This window comes from Pseudophryne corroboree, chromosome 4, assembly GCF_028390025.1.
Source record: "Pseudophryne corroboree isolate aPseCor3 chromosome 4, aPseCor3.hap2, whole genome shotgun sequence".
In the NCBI taxonomy this organism is placed as follows: Eukaryota; Metazoa; Chordata; class Amphibia; order Anura; family Myobatrachidae; genus Pseudophryne; species Pseudophryne corroboree.
The window spans coordinates 160,037,329-160,056,252 of record NC_086447.1 but is presented as its reverse complement, the minus strand read 5'-3'; the positions used below and the strand labels follow the sequence as shown (position 1 = coordinate 160,056,252).

Genomic DNA, 18,924 nt, shown 5'->3' with positions numbered 1-18,924 from the left:
ATTGGACTCTCCTGTGGATTTGTGGCATCGGACAACGCCAGCAATATTGTGCGTGCATTATATCTGGGCAAATTCTAGCACGTCCCATGTTTTGCACATACCTTGAATTTGGTGGTGCAGAATTATTTAAAAAACGAGAGGGGCGTGCAAGAGATGCTGTCGGTGGCCAGAAGAATTGCGGGACACTTTCGGCGTACAGGCACCACATACAGAAGACTGGAGCAACACCAAAAACGCCAGAACCTGCCCTGCCATCATCTGAAGCAAGAAGTGGTAACGAGGTGGAATTCAACCCTCTATATGCTTCAGAGGATGGAGGAGCAGCAAAAGGCCATTCAAGCCTATACATCTGGCCACGATATAGGCAAAGGAGGTGGAATGCACCTGTCTCAAGCGCAGTGGAGAATGATTTCAACGTTGTGCAAGGTTCTGCAACCTTTTGAACTTGCCACACGTGAAGTCAGTTCAGACACTGCCAGCCTGAGTCAGGTCATTCCCCTCATCAGGCTTTTGCAGAAGAAGCTGGAGACATTGAAGGAGGAGCTAAGACATAGCAATTCCGCTAGGCATGTGGGACTTGTGGATGGAGCCCTTCATTCGCTTAACCAGGATTCACAGGTGGTCAATCTGTTGAAATCAGAGCACTACATTTTGGCCACCGTGCTCGATCCTAGATTTAAAACCTATGTTGGATCTCTCTTTCCGGCAGACACAAGTCTGCAGGGGTTCAAAGACCTGCTGGTGGGAAAATTATCAAGTCAAGTGGAACTTGATCGGTCAACAGCTCCTCCTTCACATTCTCCCGCAATTGGGGGTGCGAGGAAAAGGCTCAGAATTCCGAGCCCACCCGCTGGCGGTGATGCAGGGCAGTCTGGAGCGACTGCTGATGCTGACATCTGGTCCGGACTGAAGGACCTGACAACGATTACAGACATGTCGTCTACTGGCACTGCATATGATTCTCTCTCCATTGAAAGAATGGTGGAGGATTATATGAGTGACCGCATCCAAGTAGGCACGTCAGACAGTCCGTACGTATACTGGCAGGAAAAAGAGGCAATTTGGAGGCCCTTGCACAAACTGGCTTTATTCTACCTAAGTTGCCCTCCCACAAGTGTGTACTCCGAAAGAGTGTTTAGTGCCGCCGCTCACTTTGTCAGCAATCGGCGTACGAGGTTACTTCCAGAAAATGTGGAGAAGATGATGTTCATTAAAATGAATTATAATCAATTCCTCCGTGGAGGACATTGACCAGCAGCAATTGCCTCCACAAAGTACACAGGGAGCTGAGATGGTGGATTCCAGTGGGGATGAATTGATAATCTGTGAGGAGGGGGATGTACACGGTGATGAATCGGAGGATGATGATGAGGTGGACATCTTGCCTCTGAAGAGCCAGTTTGTGCAAGGAGTGATTAATTGCTTCTTTTTTGGTGGGGGTCCAAACCAACCTGTCATTTCAGTCACAGTCGTGTGGCAGACCCTGTCACTGAAATGATGGGTTGGTTAAAGTGTGCATGTCCTGTTTATACAACATAAGGGTGGGTGGGAGGGCCCAAGGACAATTCCATCTTGCACCTCTTTTTTCTTTAATTTTTCTTTGCGTCATGTGCTGTTTGGGGAGTGTTTTTTGGAAGGGCCATCCTGCGTGACACTGCAGTGCCACTCCTAGATGGGCCAGGTGTTTGTGTCGGCCACTAGGGTCGCTTAGCTTACTCACACAGCTACCTCATTGCGCCTCTTTTTTTTCTTCTTTGCGTCATGTGCTGTTTGGGGAGTATTTTTTGGAAGGGCCATCCTGCGTGACACTGCAGTGCCACTCCTAGGTGGGTCAGGTGTTTGTGTCGGCCACTTGGGTCGCTGAGCTTAGTCACACAGCTACCTCATTGCGCCTCTTTTTTTTCTTCTTTGCGTCATGTGCTGTTTGGGGAGTGTTTTTTGGAAGGGCCATCCTGCGTGACACTGCAGTGCCACTCCTAGATAGGCCAGGTGTTTGTATCGGCCACTTGGGTCGCTGAGATTAGTCACACAGCTACCTCATTGCGCCTCTTTTTTTTCTTCTTTGCGTCATGTGCTGTTTGGGGAGTGTTTTTTGGAAGGGCCATCCTGCGTGACACTGCAGTGCCACTCCTAGATGGGCCAGGTGTTTGTGTCGGCCACTAGGGTCGCTTAGCTTACTCACACAGCTACCTCATTGCGCCTCTTTTTTTTCTTCTTTGCGTCATGTGCTGTTTGGGGAGTGTTTTTTGGAAGGGCCATCCTGCGTGACACTGCAGTGCCACTCCTAGATGGGCCAGGTGTTTGTGTCGGCCACTTGGGTCGCTTAGCTTAGCCATCCAGCGACCTTGGTGCAAATTTTAGGACTAAAAATAATATTGTGAGGTGTGAGGTGTTCAGAATAGACTGAAAATGAGTGGAAATTATGGTTATTGAGGTTAATAATACTTTGGGATCAAAATGACCCCCAAATTCTATGATTTAAGCTGTTTTTTAGGGTTTTTTGAAAAAAACACCCGAATCCAAAACACACCCGAATCCGACAAAAAAAATTCGGTGAGGTTTTGCCAAAACGCGTTCGAACCCAAAACACGGCCGCGGAACCGAACCCAAAACCAAAACACAAAACCCGAAAAATTTCCGGTGCACATCTCTACATAAAACACACCTAACACCTAGATGCCTCCTCCTCAGGTCAGTCATCACAGAGGCAGAGGGGGAACTGAGCCAGGGACATGTAATAATACACATTGTATGATGCGCCATGGCAGGTCTTCTGCCCCTTGTCTCTCGCTGTGGTCACAGATCATGAAGTTGCTTGGATAACTCAGCAGCAGATGTTACCAAAATTCTTCTCATGATCAGTAATCGCATGCGGAGGCTGCAGGATCCACACACGTGGTAATAGTAGGCAGGGCCGGTTCTAGACCTTGTGGCGCACAGGGCAAAAGTTTCCGTTGCGCGCCTTTCCCCCCCAAACAGGTAAAACAGAGTTGGGGCGTGGCTTCAAAGAGAAGGGGTGTGGTCACAGTTATGTTCCCAGTAGTTGTGCCCCCTGTAGCTGTGCCCCCAGTAGTTGTGTCCCCAGTAGCTGTGCCCCAGTAGATTTCCCTCCAGTAGTTGTGCCCCCAGTAGTTGTGACCCCAGTAGCTGTGCCCCCAGTAGCTGTGCCCCCCAGTAGCTGTGCCCCCAGCAGTTGTGCCCCCTGTAGTTGTGCCCCCTGTAGCTGTGCCTCAGCAGTTGTGCCCCCTGTAGCTGTGCCCCCAGCAGTAGTGCCCCCTGTAGTTGTTCCCCCAGTAGCTGTGCCCCCGGTAGATTTGCCCCCATTAGCTGTGTCCCCAGTAGATTTGCCCCCAGTAGTTGTGCCCCCAAGAGATTTGCCCCCTGTACATAGGCGTGCGCAGGGGGGGTGCCTGGTGCGCACAGGTACCGCCTAATGTCTATCACCCCCTTACACACACCTGCTGCTGCTGCAGTATCGGCGATCGCAGAGTGTGCTCATTTCTGTCCTCCGGCCCATTGCGCCCACCACCCCCTCCGCTCAGTCTGGCTGTCATTCATTTGTATGGTGCAGCATCACTGACGTAATCCTACTCCCAGTTCCTCTAACCTGTGGGATGTCGTGATGATGTCATGCCAAGTGCATGCACGCTCATGCTCCCAACCACGCTCTCTCTCTCCTCATCATGTGCCAACGTCACAGAATACAGCGTTCCTCTTGGAGGAGGACAAGTTCAAATTCAATATCAATATATATTTTGAGATATTAGGATATAATCTATGGTAATAAAATATAAAAATTTGACATATACAGTGTTAAACAGATTTTTTATCATGACGTCTCTCCCATAGCAGCGCCGCACAGACACTAGAGATCAATTATGACCTCTAGTGTCTGACAGTGGCACCGGCTGCAGCCGGGGAGCGGGATGTGGGGTGCGGGGTGGGCGGCGGGCACCTGCGGGGTGACTGAGGCCGCAGCGCCCTGGGCGCCTGCCCTGCTTGTCCGTGCCTAGAACCGCTCCTGATAGTAGGGTGAAGGCTATATGTGGTAAGATGGTGAAAACAACATGACATCCCAAGCTCAGGTCTTCCTACCTCAACCCTCATCAGGCATCCCTGCACCTATCCTTCTGGGTCTTGGCTCATAGGTAGGACATGGTTCAAACACTTTATTTAAATTTTAAATAAAAAAATGAAAGTGAAACATGATTCTACCTGAGTGACTGGGGAGTGTAAATGAGAACATGCACAGGATGTGTTGATGCATACCTATTTGTCAGTGTGCAGGATAATTACAGGCGGCATTATGGACAGTTATGTTAACTTGTGCCAAGCTATATTTTATTATAATGTGCAGCATTGTGTGTATGACTAGTGGTTTTTGTTTGTTTTTTCTTATTTTTTTAATCTATAAATTTGCTGGGTTTTGTGTTCTGAAAAATAGTGATGGGGGGGGGGATATGGCAAAACAATATTACACTTCTAAGCAATATAGGGGTATATTTACTAAGATTCGTATTAGTGTCGATTTGGAGGGAGATTATACACGAATGTCATCGAATGTGTGAATTTGCAACTTTTTGAATTTTTTACGCCTCATTTACTATGCTGTCGTATTCTGCATTTTCGTGTATTCCGATGTCGATGTCATTCGTAATTTCGGCCAGTGTTTTATGGGGAGTGATTAGTAAAACACTGCCGAACTTAACACAATGAATCCCGGCTGGATCTGTGAGATCCGTGCAGGGCTTCATTGTGTACCTTAAAATAAGTGTTTAAAGAGTTAAAAAAAAAAATGTGTGGGGTCCCCCCTCCTTAGCATAACCAGCCTTGGGCTCTTTGAGCCGATCCTGGTTGTAAACATACGGGGAAAAAATTGACAGAGGTTCCCCCATATTTTAACAACCAGCACCGGGCTCTGCGCCTGGTCCTGGTGCAAAAAATACGGGGGACAAAAGACGTGGGGGTCCCCCGTATTTTTAACACCAGCACCGGGCTCCACTAGTCAGAGAGATAATGCCACAGCCGGGGGACACTTTTATATTGGTCCCTGCGGCCCTAGCATTAAATCACCAACTAGTCACCCCTGGCCGGGGAACCATTACAGGGGTGGCCAGACTTTTGGAGTCGGTGATCTACTTTGAAAGCTGAAAAGCTTTTGTGATCTACCTAGGTGGAATAATAGCGCGCGCCGTAGGTGCGCGGCCCAAAAAGGGGCGTGGCATAACAAAAAAGTGGTCGTGGTATAACAAAAAAAGGGACGTAGCCTTGCTGCACAGAGTGTAATGACGGTCTCGCACGAAATAACACATTGGCCCCCACAGATAAAAACCTCAAACACATATGCCCCCACAGTGCCAGATACACATATGCCCCCACAGTGCCATGTGCCCACAGTGCCAGATATGACCCCACAGTGCCAGATACAGATATGCCCCCACAGTGCCAGATATGACCCCACAGTGCCAGATACAGATATGCCCCCACAGTGCCATGTGCCCACAGTACCAGATATGCCCCCACAGTGCCAGATATGACCCCACAGTGCCAGATTTGACCCTACAGTGCCAGATACAGATATGTCCCCACAGTGCCATGTGCCCACAGTGCTAGATATGCCCATCACAGTGCCAGATTACAGATATGCCCCCACAGTGCCATGTGCCCAGTGCCAGATATGACCCCACAGTGCCAGATATGACCCCAGTGCTAGATGTGCCCCCACAGTGCCAGATACAGATATGCCCCCACTGTGCCATGTGCCCACAGTGCTAGATATGTCTCCACAGTGCCAGATTACAGATATGCCCCCACAGTGCTATGCCCCCACAGTGCCAGATATGCCCCCACAGTGCCAGATACAGATATACCCCACTGTGCCATGTGCCCACAGTGCCAGATACGCCCCCATAGTGCTGCTCACCGTGCTGTGTGTGGAGAGTGCAGCGAGTGCTTCTCCTGCCTGCCGCCCTGCCTCTCAGTCTGGTATCCGGCGGTGACGGCAGCGTGTATATCTTAAATCAGGCGCCGGTCCGCAAGCTCTGATTGGCTAATGAACCGGCGCCTGATTTGAGCTATACACTCTGTCGTCACTGCCGGAGACCAGACTGAGGGCCAGGGCGGCAGGCAGGAGAGGCGCGGCTTCGGGTGGATGGGCGGCGGATCGCGATCGACTTGTCGCATGTCCGCGATCGACTGTTTGGCCACCCCTGCCTTAAATCAAGGGGTCCCCCCCTCCAACCACCCAAGGGCCAGGGGTGAAGCCTGAGGCTGCCCCCCCCCCCCCATCCAAGGGCAGCGGATGGGGGGCTGATAGCCTTCTGTGTAAAAATAAGAATATTGTTTTTTGTAGCAGTGCTACAAGTCTCAGCAAGCCTCCCCCGCAAGCTGGTACTTGGAGAACCACAAGTACCAGCATGCGGGGGGGAAACAGGCCCGCTGGTACCTGTAGTTCTACTACAAAAGAATACCCAAATAAAAACAAAACACACACACCTTGAAAGTACAATTTTATTACATACATGCACACCAACATACATACATACATACATACATACATACTTACCTATGTTGACACGAAGCAGTCGGTCGTCTTCTCCAATCCTGTGTAGATCGGTCCTCTTCTGTTTGGAATCCATGTACTTGGCAAAAAAAAAAACACGAAAAACCCGGACCACGCACTGAAAGGGGTCCCATGTTTACACATGGGACCCCTTTCCCCGACTGGTGCGACCCCCCGTGACTGCTGTCAAAGAGGGTCCCTTCAGCCAATCAGGGAGCGCCACGTCATGGCACTCTCCTGAGCGTGCCTGAGCTGTCAGTCAGGCGGCGCACTCGAGATACAATGTAGCGCATTGTATCCAATGGTGGGAACTTTGCGGTCTGCGGTAGACCGCGAGGTTAAGTGGGGCCAACCACAAGAGTGACCCCGCTTAACATTGTGGTCTACCGCAGACCACAAAGTTCCCACCATTGGATATAATGGAGCACCTATGTGCATCATTGTATCTCCAGTGCGCCGCCTGACTGACAGCTCAGGCGCGCAAAGCCAATCAGGAGAGTACCATGATGTGGTTCTCCAAGTACCAGCTTGCAGGGGAGGCTTGCTGGGAATTATAGTACTGCTACAAAAAACAATATTCTTATTTTTACACAGAAGGCTATCAGCCCCCCATCCGCTGCCCTTGGGTGGGGGGGGGGGGGGGGACAGCCTCGGGCTTCACCCCTGGCCCTTGGGTGACTGGAGGGGGGGACCCCTTGATTTAAGGGGTCCCCACTCCTCCAGGGTACCCCGGCCAGGGGTGACTAGTTGGTGATTTAATGCCAGGGCCGCAGGGACCAATATAAAAGTGTCCCCCGGCTGTGGCATTATCTCTCTGACTAGTGGAGCCCGGTGCTGGTGTTAAAAATACGGGGGACCCCCACGTCTTTTGTCCCCCATATTTTTTGCACCAGGACCAGGAGCAGAGCCCGGTGCTGGTTTTTGAAATATGGGGGAACCCCTATCATTCCCCCCCAATATTTTTACAACCAGGACAGTCTCAAAGAGCCCGAGGCTGGTTATGCTTAGGAGGGGGGACCTCACGCAATTTTTTTCTGATTTTTAACTCTTTCCCACCCCTTCCCACTGATAAACATGCACAGATCTCACGGATCCGTGCATGCCTATAAGAACACGGTAAAAGTAGGTCTATTTTAAAACTGCTTTGTTTTACGATTTGTATTTTTTCACGGCAGTGTTTGGCTATTGCCGGCAGTGTTTGTGAATTCGATTTTTTAGTAAATTACCGAGTTGTATAAAATAACAGTCGTATTTGACCGATGGTGTATTCATTCGTATTTTTTTTCTTTGCCTTCCAAAAAAATACAAATGCCCTCATCACTGCCGAGATTTGAGTTTAGTAAATTCCCGAGATGTCACTTTGATGAAAAAACACCAACTCGGTCAAAATCGGGAGCTTAGTAAATATACCCCCTAGAATGTGATTTAATCAACAACAAAATAAAGGAAATTAAGTAGAAAGAACACCCTTACAGTCTGGGTTATACAGTAGCGGTTATTCTTAACAAGTAAAACCCTTTCGTTACAATTTTATAGAATAATAACCTCCTAGGAGAATAATAGTCAATGTTGATGATAATTTCCTATTAACACTGAATAACGATGGATGACACCTTTTTTTTTTTACTCTTACTGGCAATTGCCTTTATTGTAACACTTACTCTGTCCAGATATAACACTTTAGTAGTCGTGTATGCTGTGTATGTAGCTGATAAACTGTCACCAACCACAAGTGCTGCTCTGCAATGTACTAGATAGGTGTGAGTCTATATGCATGCCTGTGTATGGCACTGATAGTCATTTCCTAAGAGCTGTATGTGTATCTGTGACCCCTTCTGTTCTACGCTCTCAGAGCCCACACATGCCATTTTACCATTGCAGTGGGCTTTATATATTCCACCTGCCAGACCATGTAGGAAATGCTGCTGTTGTCTACAGCCTACACAGGAGAGGCGAGCATTGCCTGTGGCTTTATTATAAATCATTTTGCACATACTGTATGCAATGTAATGTTGACGAATAAATGTGTATGGGCATGTGTAAAGGGCCCCATACACTAGGACGATAATGCCCGATTTCATCCGATTTTGGGCATTCGGCCCGATATATTGGATGAAATCGGGCATTTTGGAGGTGTTTCCGATCCGATGCGCGCTCCCATGAGCATCGGGTCGGATCCTCCAGATTGAATGTGCTGCACATTCAATCAGGTCCGATCTGGAGGCATGGCTGGGATCACCCAGGATCACCCGAGATACATTGTATGCAAAAGTACAGCATACGATGTATCTTGGGCGATCCTGCCCCCCGGGAGGCTGCCGGTGTGATCGCCTGCGACATGTCAGACGGACATGTCGCGTAAGTGTATGGGGCCCATTAGACCCAGGAACGGTGGCACTCATGGGACATATCACCAGCAACAAGATTTATAAGTACACCGGAACGTTGGAGTAAAGCTCCGGATGCTGTTCTGTTGTCGGTGATATGTCCTCTGAGAGTGCCGCAGTTCCGGAGTCTTTTGTGTATGCTAACGCATGGAGGGTACTGTGGGAGTGCCGAACATTGGGGCAGATGTATTACCCTGGAGAAGGCATAAGGAAGTGATAAACCAGTGATAAGCGCAAGGTGATAAACGCACCAGCCAGTCAGCTCCTGTCAATTTACATATTGGAGCTGATTGGTTGGTGCGATTATCACCATGCGCTTACAGATGGAGTCACGATCATCTTGGCTTCTCTGCTCACACCATGGCTTATTAGCATCAGCCCTTCATCTATTGTTCTCAGCTGCAATACAATACAGAGAGAACAATACATCAGGGGAGTAAGTCATTACAGCAGGGGATAAAGTCCGACTGTCCAGTCTCAGTTAATCCTATTAAAGGCCAAGATGAAGATGGCTCCACTGTATCACTGGTTTATCACTTCCTTATGCCTTCTCCAGATTAATACATCTGCCCCATTGTGTCTATTTTGGAAGCCCGCCCGGTGGAAAGCCCGATAGTTGGCATGCCGACTACCAGGGACTATTCCCATTCATGGGTGTCCACGACACCCATAGAGTGGGAATAGAACCTGTGACGAGCGCAGCGAGCTACTGAGCCCGCAGCGTGGCGAGTGGAACGAGTCTGCAAGGGGACTCTTTGCGCTTGCCCCGTTGCCGGCATACTAGCGGCCGGGATGCCATTGTCGGTATACTGACGACCGGCATCCCGGCCGCTGGTAAATCATACCGAACCCCTCCGAACACATAGAAATCCCACTCTGCAGTCTTTCATTGTACAATAACTATACAGTATAAAAGTATAAAAGTGCTCTGCAGCATGGCCTGGTGGTCACACATGGTATTACAGCTTGTTTGTCTGAAATCATACAGTAGCATACTGTAATTTAGAGACAGTATTCGGCTTTCAGAGTAGGTGATACGCCTTTACACATGTCTTTGATAAAGTTATATATTTAAGACTCACTACTACTGTATCTAATATATGTTGTGTACAGCAATTATATTTGTAGATGCAAAGCATCTTTGAGTAAAAAAAAATAGTATGAGTGCCAGAACATATAGATAATGCAGAAGCTCCATTTGCAGCAAAGGGAATTCTCCTCAAACTTCTGGACTTTACGGAAGTCAAAATAATATCAATATAAGGATATCAAATATGTGTTAATCAAGAAATGGGAAGCAGCAGTTTCTCAATGATGACCCCAATTTTACCCATACCCAAACAATATATATATATATATATATATATATACACACACACATTATATACATTATAATGTGTGTGTGTATGTATATATATATATATATATATATATATAAATCCGGCTCTCTGGCAGTCCGCACAGGACACAACTTGCTCCGGTATCTTGCTTTAGGAATAGCACCCCCAGTAGCGCAGTAAAGGCAAAGGCAGCACTCAGTCTTTGGGGGCATTTGCATCATACAAGGGCCTCACATACTATTGAGAAGTTAGAGGAATCCTCAGTCTGTGTCTTGCAGTTTGTCCCATTAGCCTTTTTGCATCTTGTCACTGCTCCTGTCACTGTCAGAGCCTAAGATCCCACATGCTCACAAGTAGACAGGTCTAATTACTTCCACAAGATATTAATTATTCCCACAAGAGCAGCACATTTGTCTCCTTAAATATTATGTGCCGCTGTGAAGATCTCATTGACCTGACTGGATACAGGTTGTTCTGCCCTGCCCATTTCAAAATGGGGGACGTTCCAGATAATCAGGAGATAACGATATATAATACATAAGTGATACAACACTAGTGAAATGAGGCAGTATTTAATTGTCTAATGTCAACAGGTGATACAGACCCTCCAACATAACCCGCCCCACTAGGTACAAAATGCTCTGTTTCTGGACTTCCCTCTTAATTTATGATAAGAAAGCTGTTTCTTCACAGGTGATGGCAATCATAAATTAAGAGGGAAGTCCAGAAACAGAGCATTTTGTACCTAGTGGGGCGGGTCATGTTGGAGGGTATGGTGATAGCATTGTAAAACATATAAACAGCAGTAAATGGGCAGTATTAACTGGATGTTACTATGGGATCTACTCATTCTCAGTTGGAATCAAAGAATAAAAAACAGCAAGTAACTTTGCACCTGGTAAAACCATGCTGCACTGCAGGTGGGGCAGATGTACCATGTGCAGCAGAGAGAGTTAGCTTTGGGTGGGGAGTGTCCAAACTCAAATCTAAATAGCAGTGTAAAAATAAAGCTGTCCAGCATTTGTAAGCTAAATGCAAAATCAGACAGTATTTATCCTGCATGCAACAAAAAATATGAAAAATACATATGAATCCCCCCCCCCCCCTTGAATTGCAACATGGTTTGTCCAGTTGCAAAGTTTCCTGCTGTTTTTCGCTTTGCACTCAAATCACTGTAAGGTAAGCGCATCTGGATTTCAAACATAGCTCCCAACATGACCCTTCCTAGGAGGCGCCTGGACTTTCCACTTAATTTATGATTGCCAGCACCTGTGCTGAAATACCTTTCTTGTCAATTTACCTGTTCAAAACAGGCAATGGCAATCATAAATTAGGAGTGAAGTCCAGGAGCAGAGCATTTTAACCCTCCTGGAATGGGTCATGTCGGGAGCTATGTTTAAAATATTTTAGTAAATCATTGCTTGTTGCTTCATCATGGATTTCCTGGAAACATTCACTGTTAGTAATTATTGAGTAATATACAGTATCAGTATGTAGAATCAGTTCCTCTACCACAAGTTATCACTGCTGAGACTACCCATACTCAGATTTCAGAAAGTGAAAACATGCATCTGTCTAGCACTGCCCACATGAATGTATGTCTGAGATGTATTTGAAATCCTGGTGGTCGGAATCCCGAGGGTCAAAAAACCGACGCCAGAATCCCGACCACGACCTCGACACCCATGGTGTGGGAATAGAACCTATGGCGAGCCCGGAGAGTGGCTTTATTCCGCTCGCCCCTCTGCCAGCATTCTGACGGTCGGGATTCCGGCGTCGCTATTTTGACAGTCGGGATTCTGACTGCTGGGATTCCGTACCCAACCCGTATGTCCTCTATACAGATATTCTTCACCCATGATAACACATTAACCCGGTGATCACACACAAAAGTACTGAGCAGGTGAAATGCAGGCTTGAAGTCAGCCAGCCACAGAACCTGTGTATGTCATTAGTGTCCCAGTTTAAAGCCATAGTGCAGTATGGTAAGCCTACCTATATTCATCCAAATGCATACCTCCCAACATGCCCCTCTCCAGGAGGGACAGAATGCTCTGCTCCTGGACTTCCCTCTTAATGTATGATTGGCATTACCTGTGCTGAAACACCTTTGTTATCCACTAACCTGTTCAAAACAGGTGCCGGCAATCATAAATTAATAGAAAAATCCAGAAGCAGAGCATTGTGTGTGTCCCTCCTGGAGGGGGTCATGTTGGGAGGTATGTAAATGCTGAGATGGTTTGTTACTAGTCATTATCATGAGGTCACACTTGCACCTGTCCTATACTACTGTCAGTGGTGCAAGTAGAAAAAATGTCTTACAGGTACTGTGTGCGCGTGCCGAAGGCGCTCGTGCCAAAAATGGGTGTGGCCAAATGCCATTTGGGCCGTGGACAATGAAATGTGGGCGTGATACACATATGGGGAAGGGGCAGATACACATATGACCCCCACAGTGCCAGATACACGTTGCCCCACAGTGCCAGATACACATTGCCCCGCAGTGCTAGATGCACGAATGCCCCACAGTGCCAGATACACGAATGCCCCACAGTGCCAGATATACATTGCCCCCACAGTGCCATATATACATTGCCCCCCACAGTGCAAGATATACATTGCCCCCCACAGTGCCAGATATACATTGCCCCCCACAGTGTCAGATATACATTGCCCCCCACAGTGCCAAATATACATTGCCCCCCACAGTGCCAGATATACATTGGCCCCCACAGTGCCAGATATACATTGCCCCCCACAGTGCCAGGTATTCATGAAGCAGCCCCCCTCCCTTCCCCTGCTCACCACTGCTGCTGTCCTGTCTCCCGTGTGTGAGGGGAGGAGAGTGCAGCGCCGATCCGTGAGCCAATCAAAGCTCCGCGAGCTCTGATTGGCTCACGGGCGGCGCTGATTTGAACGAAGACATTGAGGGGCAGTAGAGGCGCAGGCTGCGCTCTCCTCCCCTCACATCAGCGGTAGCGAGCGGCGGCCCTTCGGTGTGGGTACGGCGTACCCACGGCGAAATTCTTAAGGGTACGCCATACCCACCGGTACCCGCATACTTGCACCGCTGACTACTGTAGATGCCAATAATTCTCCTCACGGGTGTCCAGCACTACATATCTGGCATTGGCGTGAATGCCCTCAGGAAACTTTGCCTACATCAGATCAGCCCGACACAACCCACATTGGTGTAGTTTTGCCTTTAGTATAGATTAGGGGCTCCCATACGCAGCTTTTCTATCTTCTATAGGTCCAGCCCCAGACCACTATTGGCTAGTTTCACAGGAGTCTGGGGACAGGCTTATAGAAGATAGACAAGTTGAGTGCCGTGTCCTGTGCTGCGGCAGGTCAGTGAAACACAGCGGTGCTGCTGATCCCTGGGTAAGGCAGCCAGCACATATATTACCAACAAGATTACATGTATGTTTATATGTGCTGACCAGCTTCCCCCTGTGTGGTCAGCGACAGGGGCGTAGCCAGAACTTTGTGGGCCCCATAGCAACATTTTGAAGGGGCCCCTAACCCAATGCTTCTAGAAAGACACCTCTTTGCAGCAGTTGTTATTGTGCCTCATAATAGTGCTCCAGTTCATTTTCGGAACCATAGTATTCCCCTAGTAAATGTTATGCCCCACAGTAGTACCCTAGTTTACATTATGTCACAATGAAAGTGAAATAATTAACTCCACCTGTGGACCTTTTAAAATGTGTCAGTGAGTAATTAATACACCTGTGCACCTGCTGGGTTACCTGCAAAACATGCACTGTGTGGGGTCTTGAGGACCGAGTTTGAGAACCCCTGGTCTAGAACACTAGTAAATCCAAAAGTGAAGTACACCTTCTCTATTTCATGGCAATGTACTCTGCATAAAGCGATATATTCTACAAGGTGGCCATAATGAAACTTCCACAATTTAGATCCGTCAGTGGCTTGACGTAACAACCAGAATGTTGCCACATTTGGTAGGGAGACTAATTTCCCTTTCAGACCGCTAGAGGTGGGTCGCACCCGGAAGCCTGACACGGGAGCTGTAAGCAACCTCGGCATATTGCCGGGTTGGTGACGTCAGCGGTGACGTGGAGGGGGCGGCACTTGGAGATCACATGATCTCCAAGCGCCGCCCGTCCACACACAGTGAACGGGAAATGGGTCGTATCGACCGGCTCCCTCTCACACCGCACAGCGAGCTGGGTTGAACATGTGTTCAACCCTTTTTGCTACCCGAGTTGGAATACCGGGTCACTCGACCCAGTATTTTAACCCAGGCACTTTTCAAACCGCACATGAACATGGGTTATGCGCGTTCATGTGCTAATAACCCATATTCATAGCTGGCAGTCTGAAAGGGGTATTATTAGGACATGGCAAGCAGGTTCCCGCACAAAATAATTTTGGTGTAAAAAGTTGCTGATAGGGGGAATATGGGTGGTCATTCCGAGTTGATGGCTAGCAGAAAATGTTTGCTGCGCAGCGATGAAGCAAAAATCCGGCACTTCTGCGTATGTGTATGCGGTGCAATGCGCACGCGCGATGTACTTTCACAACGGCCGATGTAGTTCTACACAAGGTCTAGCGAAGCTTTTCTGTCGCACTGCTGGCCGCAGAGTGATTGACAGGAAGAGGGCGTTTCTGGGTGTTATCTGTCCGTTTTCAGGGAGTGTTTGAAAAAACGCAGGCGTGCCAGGAAAAACACAGGCATGGCTGGGCGAACGCATGGCGTGTTTGTGACCTCAAAACAGGAACTGAACAGTCTGAAGTGATCGCAAGCGCTGAGTACTGTAGGTCTGGAGCTACTCGGAAACTGCACAATTTATTTTTGTAACTGCTCTGCGATCCTTTCGTTTGCACTTCTGCTAAGCTAAAATACACTCCCAGTGGGAGGCGGCATAGCGTTTGCACGGCTGCTAAAAACTGCTAGCGAGCTTTCAACTCGGAATGACCACCCTGGTGCGGTATAATGTGTACTGTAAGTGGATAGACAAATGAATAACAAGATTAAACTGTAATGAAAGTTTGTTGTTATTGCGCTACACTAATGATAATACAGCAATAAAACTTTTGTCTGTCCATTGTCCCATTGGCTACAGCAGTGATTCTCAAACTGGGTCTTCAGTTTGTGTTTTGAAGGTCACCAGCAGGTGCACAGGTGTAGTCATTACTCACTGACACATTTTAAAACATCCACAGGTAGCGCTCATTATTTCACTTTTGATTCTGTGAGACATGAATTGTTTGGGTGCCTGAGGACCGAGTTTGAGTAACCTGTAATCTAGAACCATATTCCCTTTATCGGTAACATTTTGCACAAGTTTTTTTTTCTTTATTTTGCAGAACTCTGCTTTCCATGTACTAATTAGTTTCATTACCAAATGTGGCGAGATTCTGATAAATCAAGCTACAGATGGCTCTTAATTAGGAAAGTTAATTATGGCCATCCTATATGTAACCCTGGAGTAGTGACTGTTGGTGTAAATTGAGTATGACACCTGTATGGGAGGCAATCAATTTACCGTCTGATGGGATACCATCGGCCAGGATACCGACGGCGGAATGCCGACAGCTGGAATCCCGGCACACAAGGACTATTCTCACTCGTGGGTGTCCACGACACCCATAGAGTGAGAATAGAACCTGTGGCGGGTGTAGCAAGCCACAGAGCCTGCAGCGTGGTGAGCGCAGGGAGCCAACAAGGAGATTCGCACCGCTCGCCCCTCTGCCGGCATTCTGGTGGATGGGATGCCGCTGCCGGGATCTTGACAGCTGGCATCCCACACGCTAGTAAATAGTATGTATTCCACCTGTACAGTATATGGCCACACAAGCTAAAGGAATAAAAAAAATACAGAAGTCTGACCTGCAAACTAGTGTCTATTTACACAAGTCTGGTCTTGTGATGTTTCATGTGAGCATCAGTCATAGGCTAAAATAGGTGAAATAATGCTGATCTCATTCCTAGACATCTCAATGGTTATATCTGTATACACCACTGTATGTGCTGTCTCCCATACATCTGGCTTCTCATCGGACAGTCTCCATTTTTCTGCTGAAGAACTTTACCTCACAGCACTTATTATATTACCCATCAACTCAGCTCCTGGTGAACCTGAAGTGACAGGATTAATAGGCTCCTGTACTATTTTACTTATTCTGAGACCCAAAAGAAAGAAAGATGTCGATTCTATACTAGTAGTATTATTATTATTTATTATTTACTAACAGTTTCTTATATAGCGCAGCAAATTCTATTGCACTTTACAATTGGACACAATGATAAAACAAAACTAGTAGGAGCAAGCTTCATGGGCGTCTTGGATTCTCTATGTTTATGTTTAATGCAGTATAGTTATTACACAAAGCGGTATATTCATCATTACTAATACCGCTTTCACACAGAAATCCCCAGACTGAGCTGGGATATTGAGCATTATTTACAACCAGTGTTTATACCCTTTTTATACCGAGACAAGGACCCTGGAAAAACCCAGGTTGTGTGGCGGTATGAATTGGGTTGATCCGGGTTTTGTGACTCTGTCCATGACCAGAGTTTTTCCTAGGTCCATGACGCAGTGTGAAAAGGGGTATTTACTGAAGCTCATTGAGCTCCTTTTAATATAAACCGGATAGAGTAACCTGGGCCCCCAATTTCAGACTGCAGTGTATATGGCTCAGACCCAGGAAAAACCTTGGTCACAGTGTGGCGGAACCAAGGCACAACACACAGGTATACCCATAGAAACTGAGTTTGTGCTAGGTGTGAAAAGGGTATAAAGGATTAATTTTCACTTTTTCCTCGCTTTTGTAAGATTCAAGTTTTGGATCCTTTCTTCGCACACGTAATGCAGGAGATAACCCTGACATGTCCTGGTTACGTTTTCCTCCTCATCCGGACTGCCTTCCCAATATTGTAGTTTCCCCATATTGTAGTGTAGATTTCAGAGTTTGGTTACAGAAACTGACACCATCTTCTGATGGCATTAGTCCCCGGAGCAATGCCCTTTCTATGGGAAGATGTCCAATTTGCAGAAAGGGATCCATTTGGATCCCTTCTCTCCCTCCAGCCATGCTTCCACTGCAGCAGTGCAAATACTTGTACTTCGTTACTGCATGCACAGTGACACTATCGGGTCATACCCAGCAGTGTAAATGTTTACGACTACTAACTAGTGGTGAAAGTGTTAGTGGCAGCGGCAGGTCTTGTAGGGACAGCTGCTTTTTGGAGCAGCTGTCCCAATACATGACCAATACAGAATTGCTCCGGTAGTTTGGAATTATGTATTATGGGGCAGCACAGTGGCTTTCTGGTTAGCATTAGTTCCTAACTGCTGAGCCCTATATGTGAGGAGTTTGCATGTTCTCCCCATGTTGCACAGGTTTCCTTCAGGTGCTCCAATTTCTTCCCCCACACCAGTAACACATATTAGTTGGTTATTTCTGGCAAAAAATAACCCTAATGTATATGTTTCTATGGGGTGCAGTATGACTTACCGATGGACGGGATGCATCCCGTCTATCATAATCCCGACAGCCCCCCATTTAGCCCCCTAACCCTCATATTTTCCCTACCCTAACCCTCCCTTGTGGGTGCCTAACCCTCCTCGCTAGGTGCCTAACCCTCACTTCCCTGCTGCCTAAACCTAACCCTCCCAGCTAGGTGCCTAACCCTAACCTCCCCTTCTATGTGCCTAACCCTAACCCTCCCCTTCTATGTGCCTAACCCTAACCCTCCCTCCCTAGTCCCTAAGCCTCCCTCCCTGGTCCCTAACCCTAACCTTCCCGTACCTGCACCCTAAACCTAACCCCCCTTCTGCTGCCGAAACTTAACCTCACTCCCCCACGGCAGGATGGCAGCGGGTCCCGCTGTTGGACAATCGGGATGCTGGCTGTTGATATTTTGACACCGGCACCCCGTTTGGTGTCGGTATATTGCCACCGGGATTGTGTCCTCCCTCAGGATCCCAGCATCGGTATATCGACCGTCGAGATCCCATTCGTCAGGATGCTAACTGTTTCACGTTTCTATGTATTTATAAGGTAGGGCATATAGATTATAAACTCCACTGGGGTAGGGACAGATGTGAATGACTGAATATTCTCTGTACAGCGCTGTGGTATATGTGTCTGCTATATATAAATAACAATAAATAAATGTTTATAGGATAAATACTATGTGTAACATCCTTACTCCGCTATATAGATGGACCAAACTCACCGTGACTTGTGCTTGGTAAGAAGACTAATCCAATGAAAATAAGAACCCCTGCATGAATGAGCCTCATGGTCCGGTTTGGTGGAGGGAAGGTCATTGATCTGGAAGGCACCTAGATTTATGAGGTAAATGCTGAGGTGGGGGGATAACGTCTTATTTAAGTAAGAGGCTGTAGGTGGAAACTATTACATCCTTCTGCTAGGTGAGAGAAGCCCTCCCCCCTTTGTGAAGCCCCTCTGTAGGGGAATATTTGTTGCAGTGGACATGTACATACAAGGTATCAGAAACCGCAGAGCTTTGTTTCTGTAGTGGAAAGTTACATGCCCACATCTTCTTTATTCTGGTGTTACGCCTTCCTGTGAGAATGCTACAGTAGAAAGTATGAATATGTTTCTCTAACCGCTCAAAATAGAAAGCACTGTTTGC

The 18,924-nt window shown here is 47.5% G+C and overlaps 1 protein-coding gene across 1 annotated transcript in view; it reads right to left on the bottom strand.

The window, feature by feature from the left end:
- Positions 1-18,639, bottom strand: part of LOC134911200 (C-C motif chemokine 12-like) — a 41,047-nt gene extending 22,408 nt beyond the window's left edge. The window contains exon 1 of the mRNA XM_063919517.1: positions 18,502-18,639. Within this exon, the coding sequence (XP_063775587.1) occupies positions 18,502-18,595 (94 nt within the window). The 5' untranslated portion in view covers positions 18,596-18,639. The remainder of the gene's footprint in view (positions 1-18,501) is intronic.
- Positions 18,640-18,924: the final 285 nt, after the last annotated feature.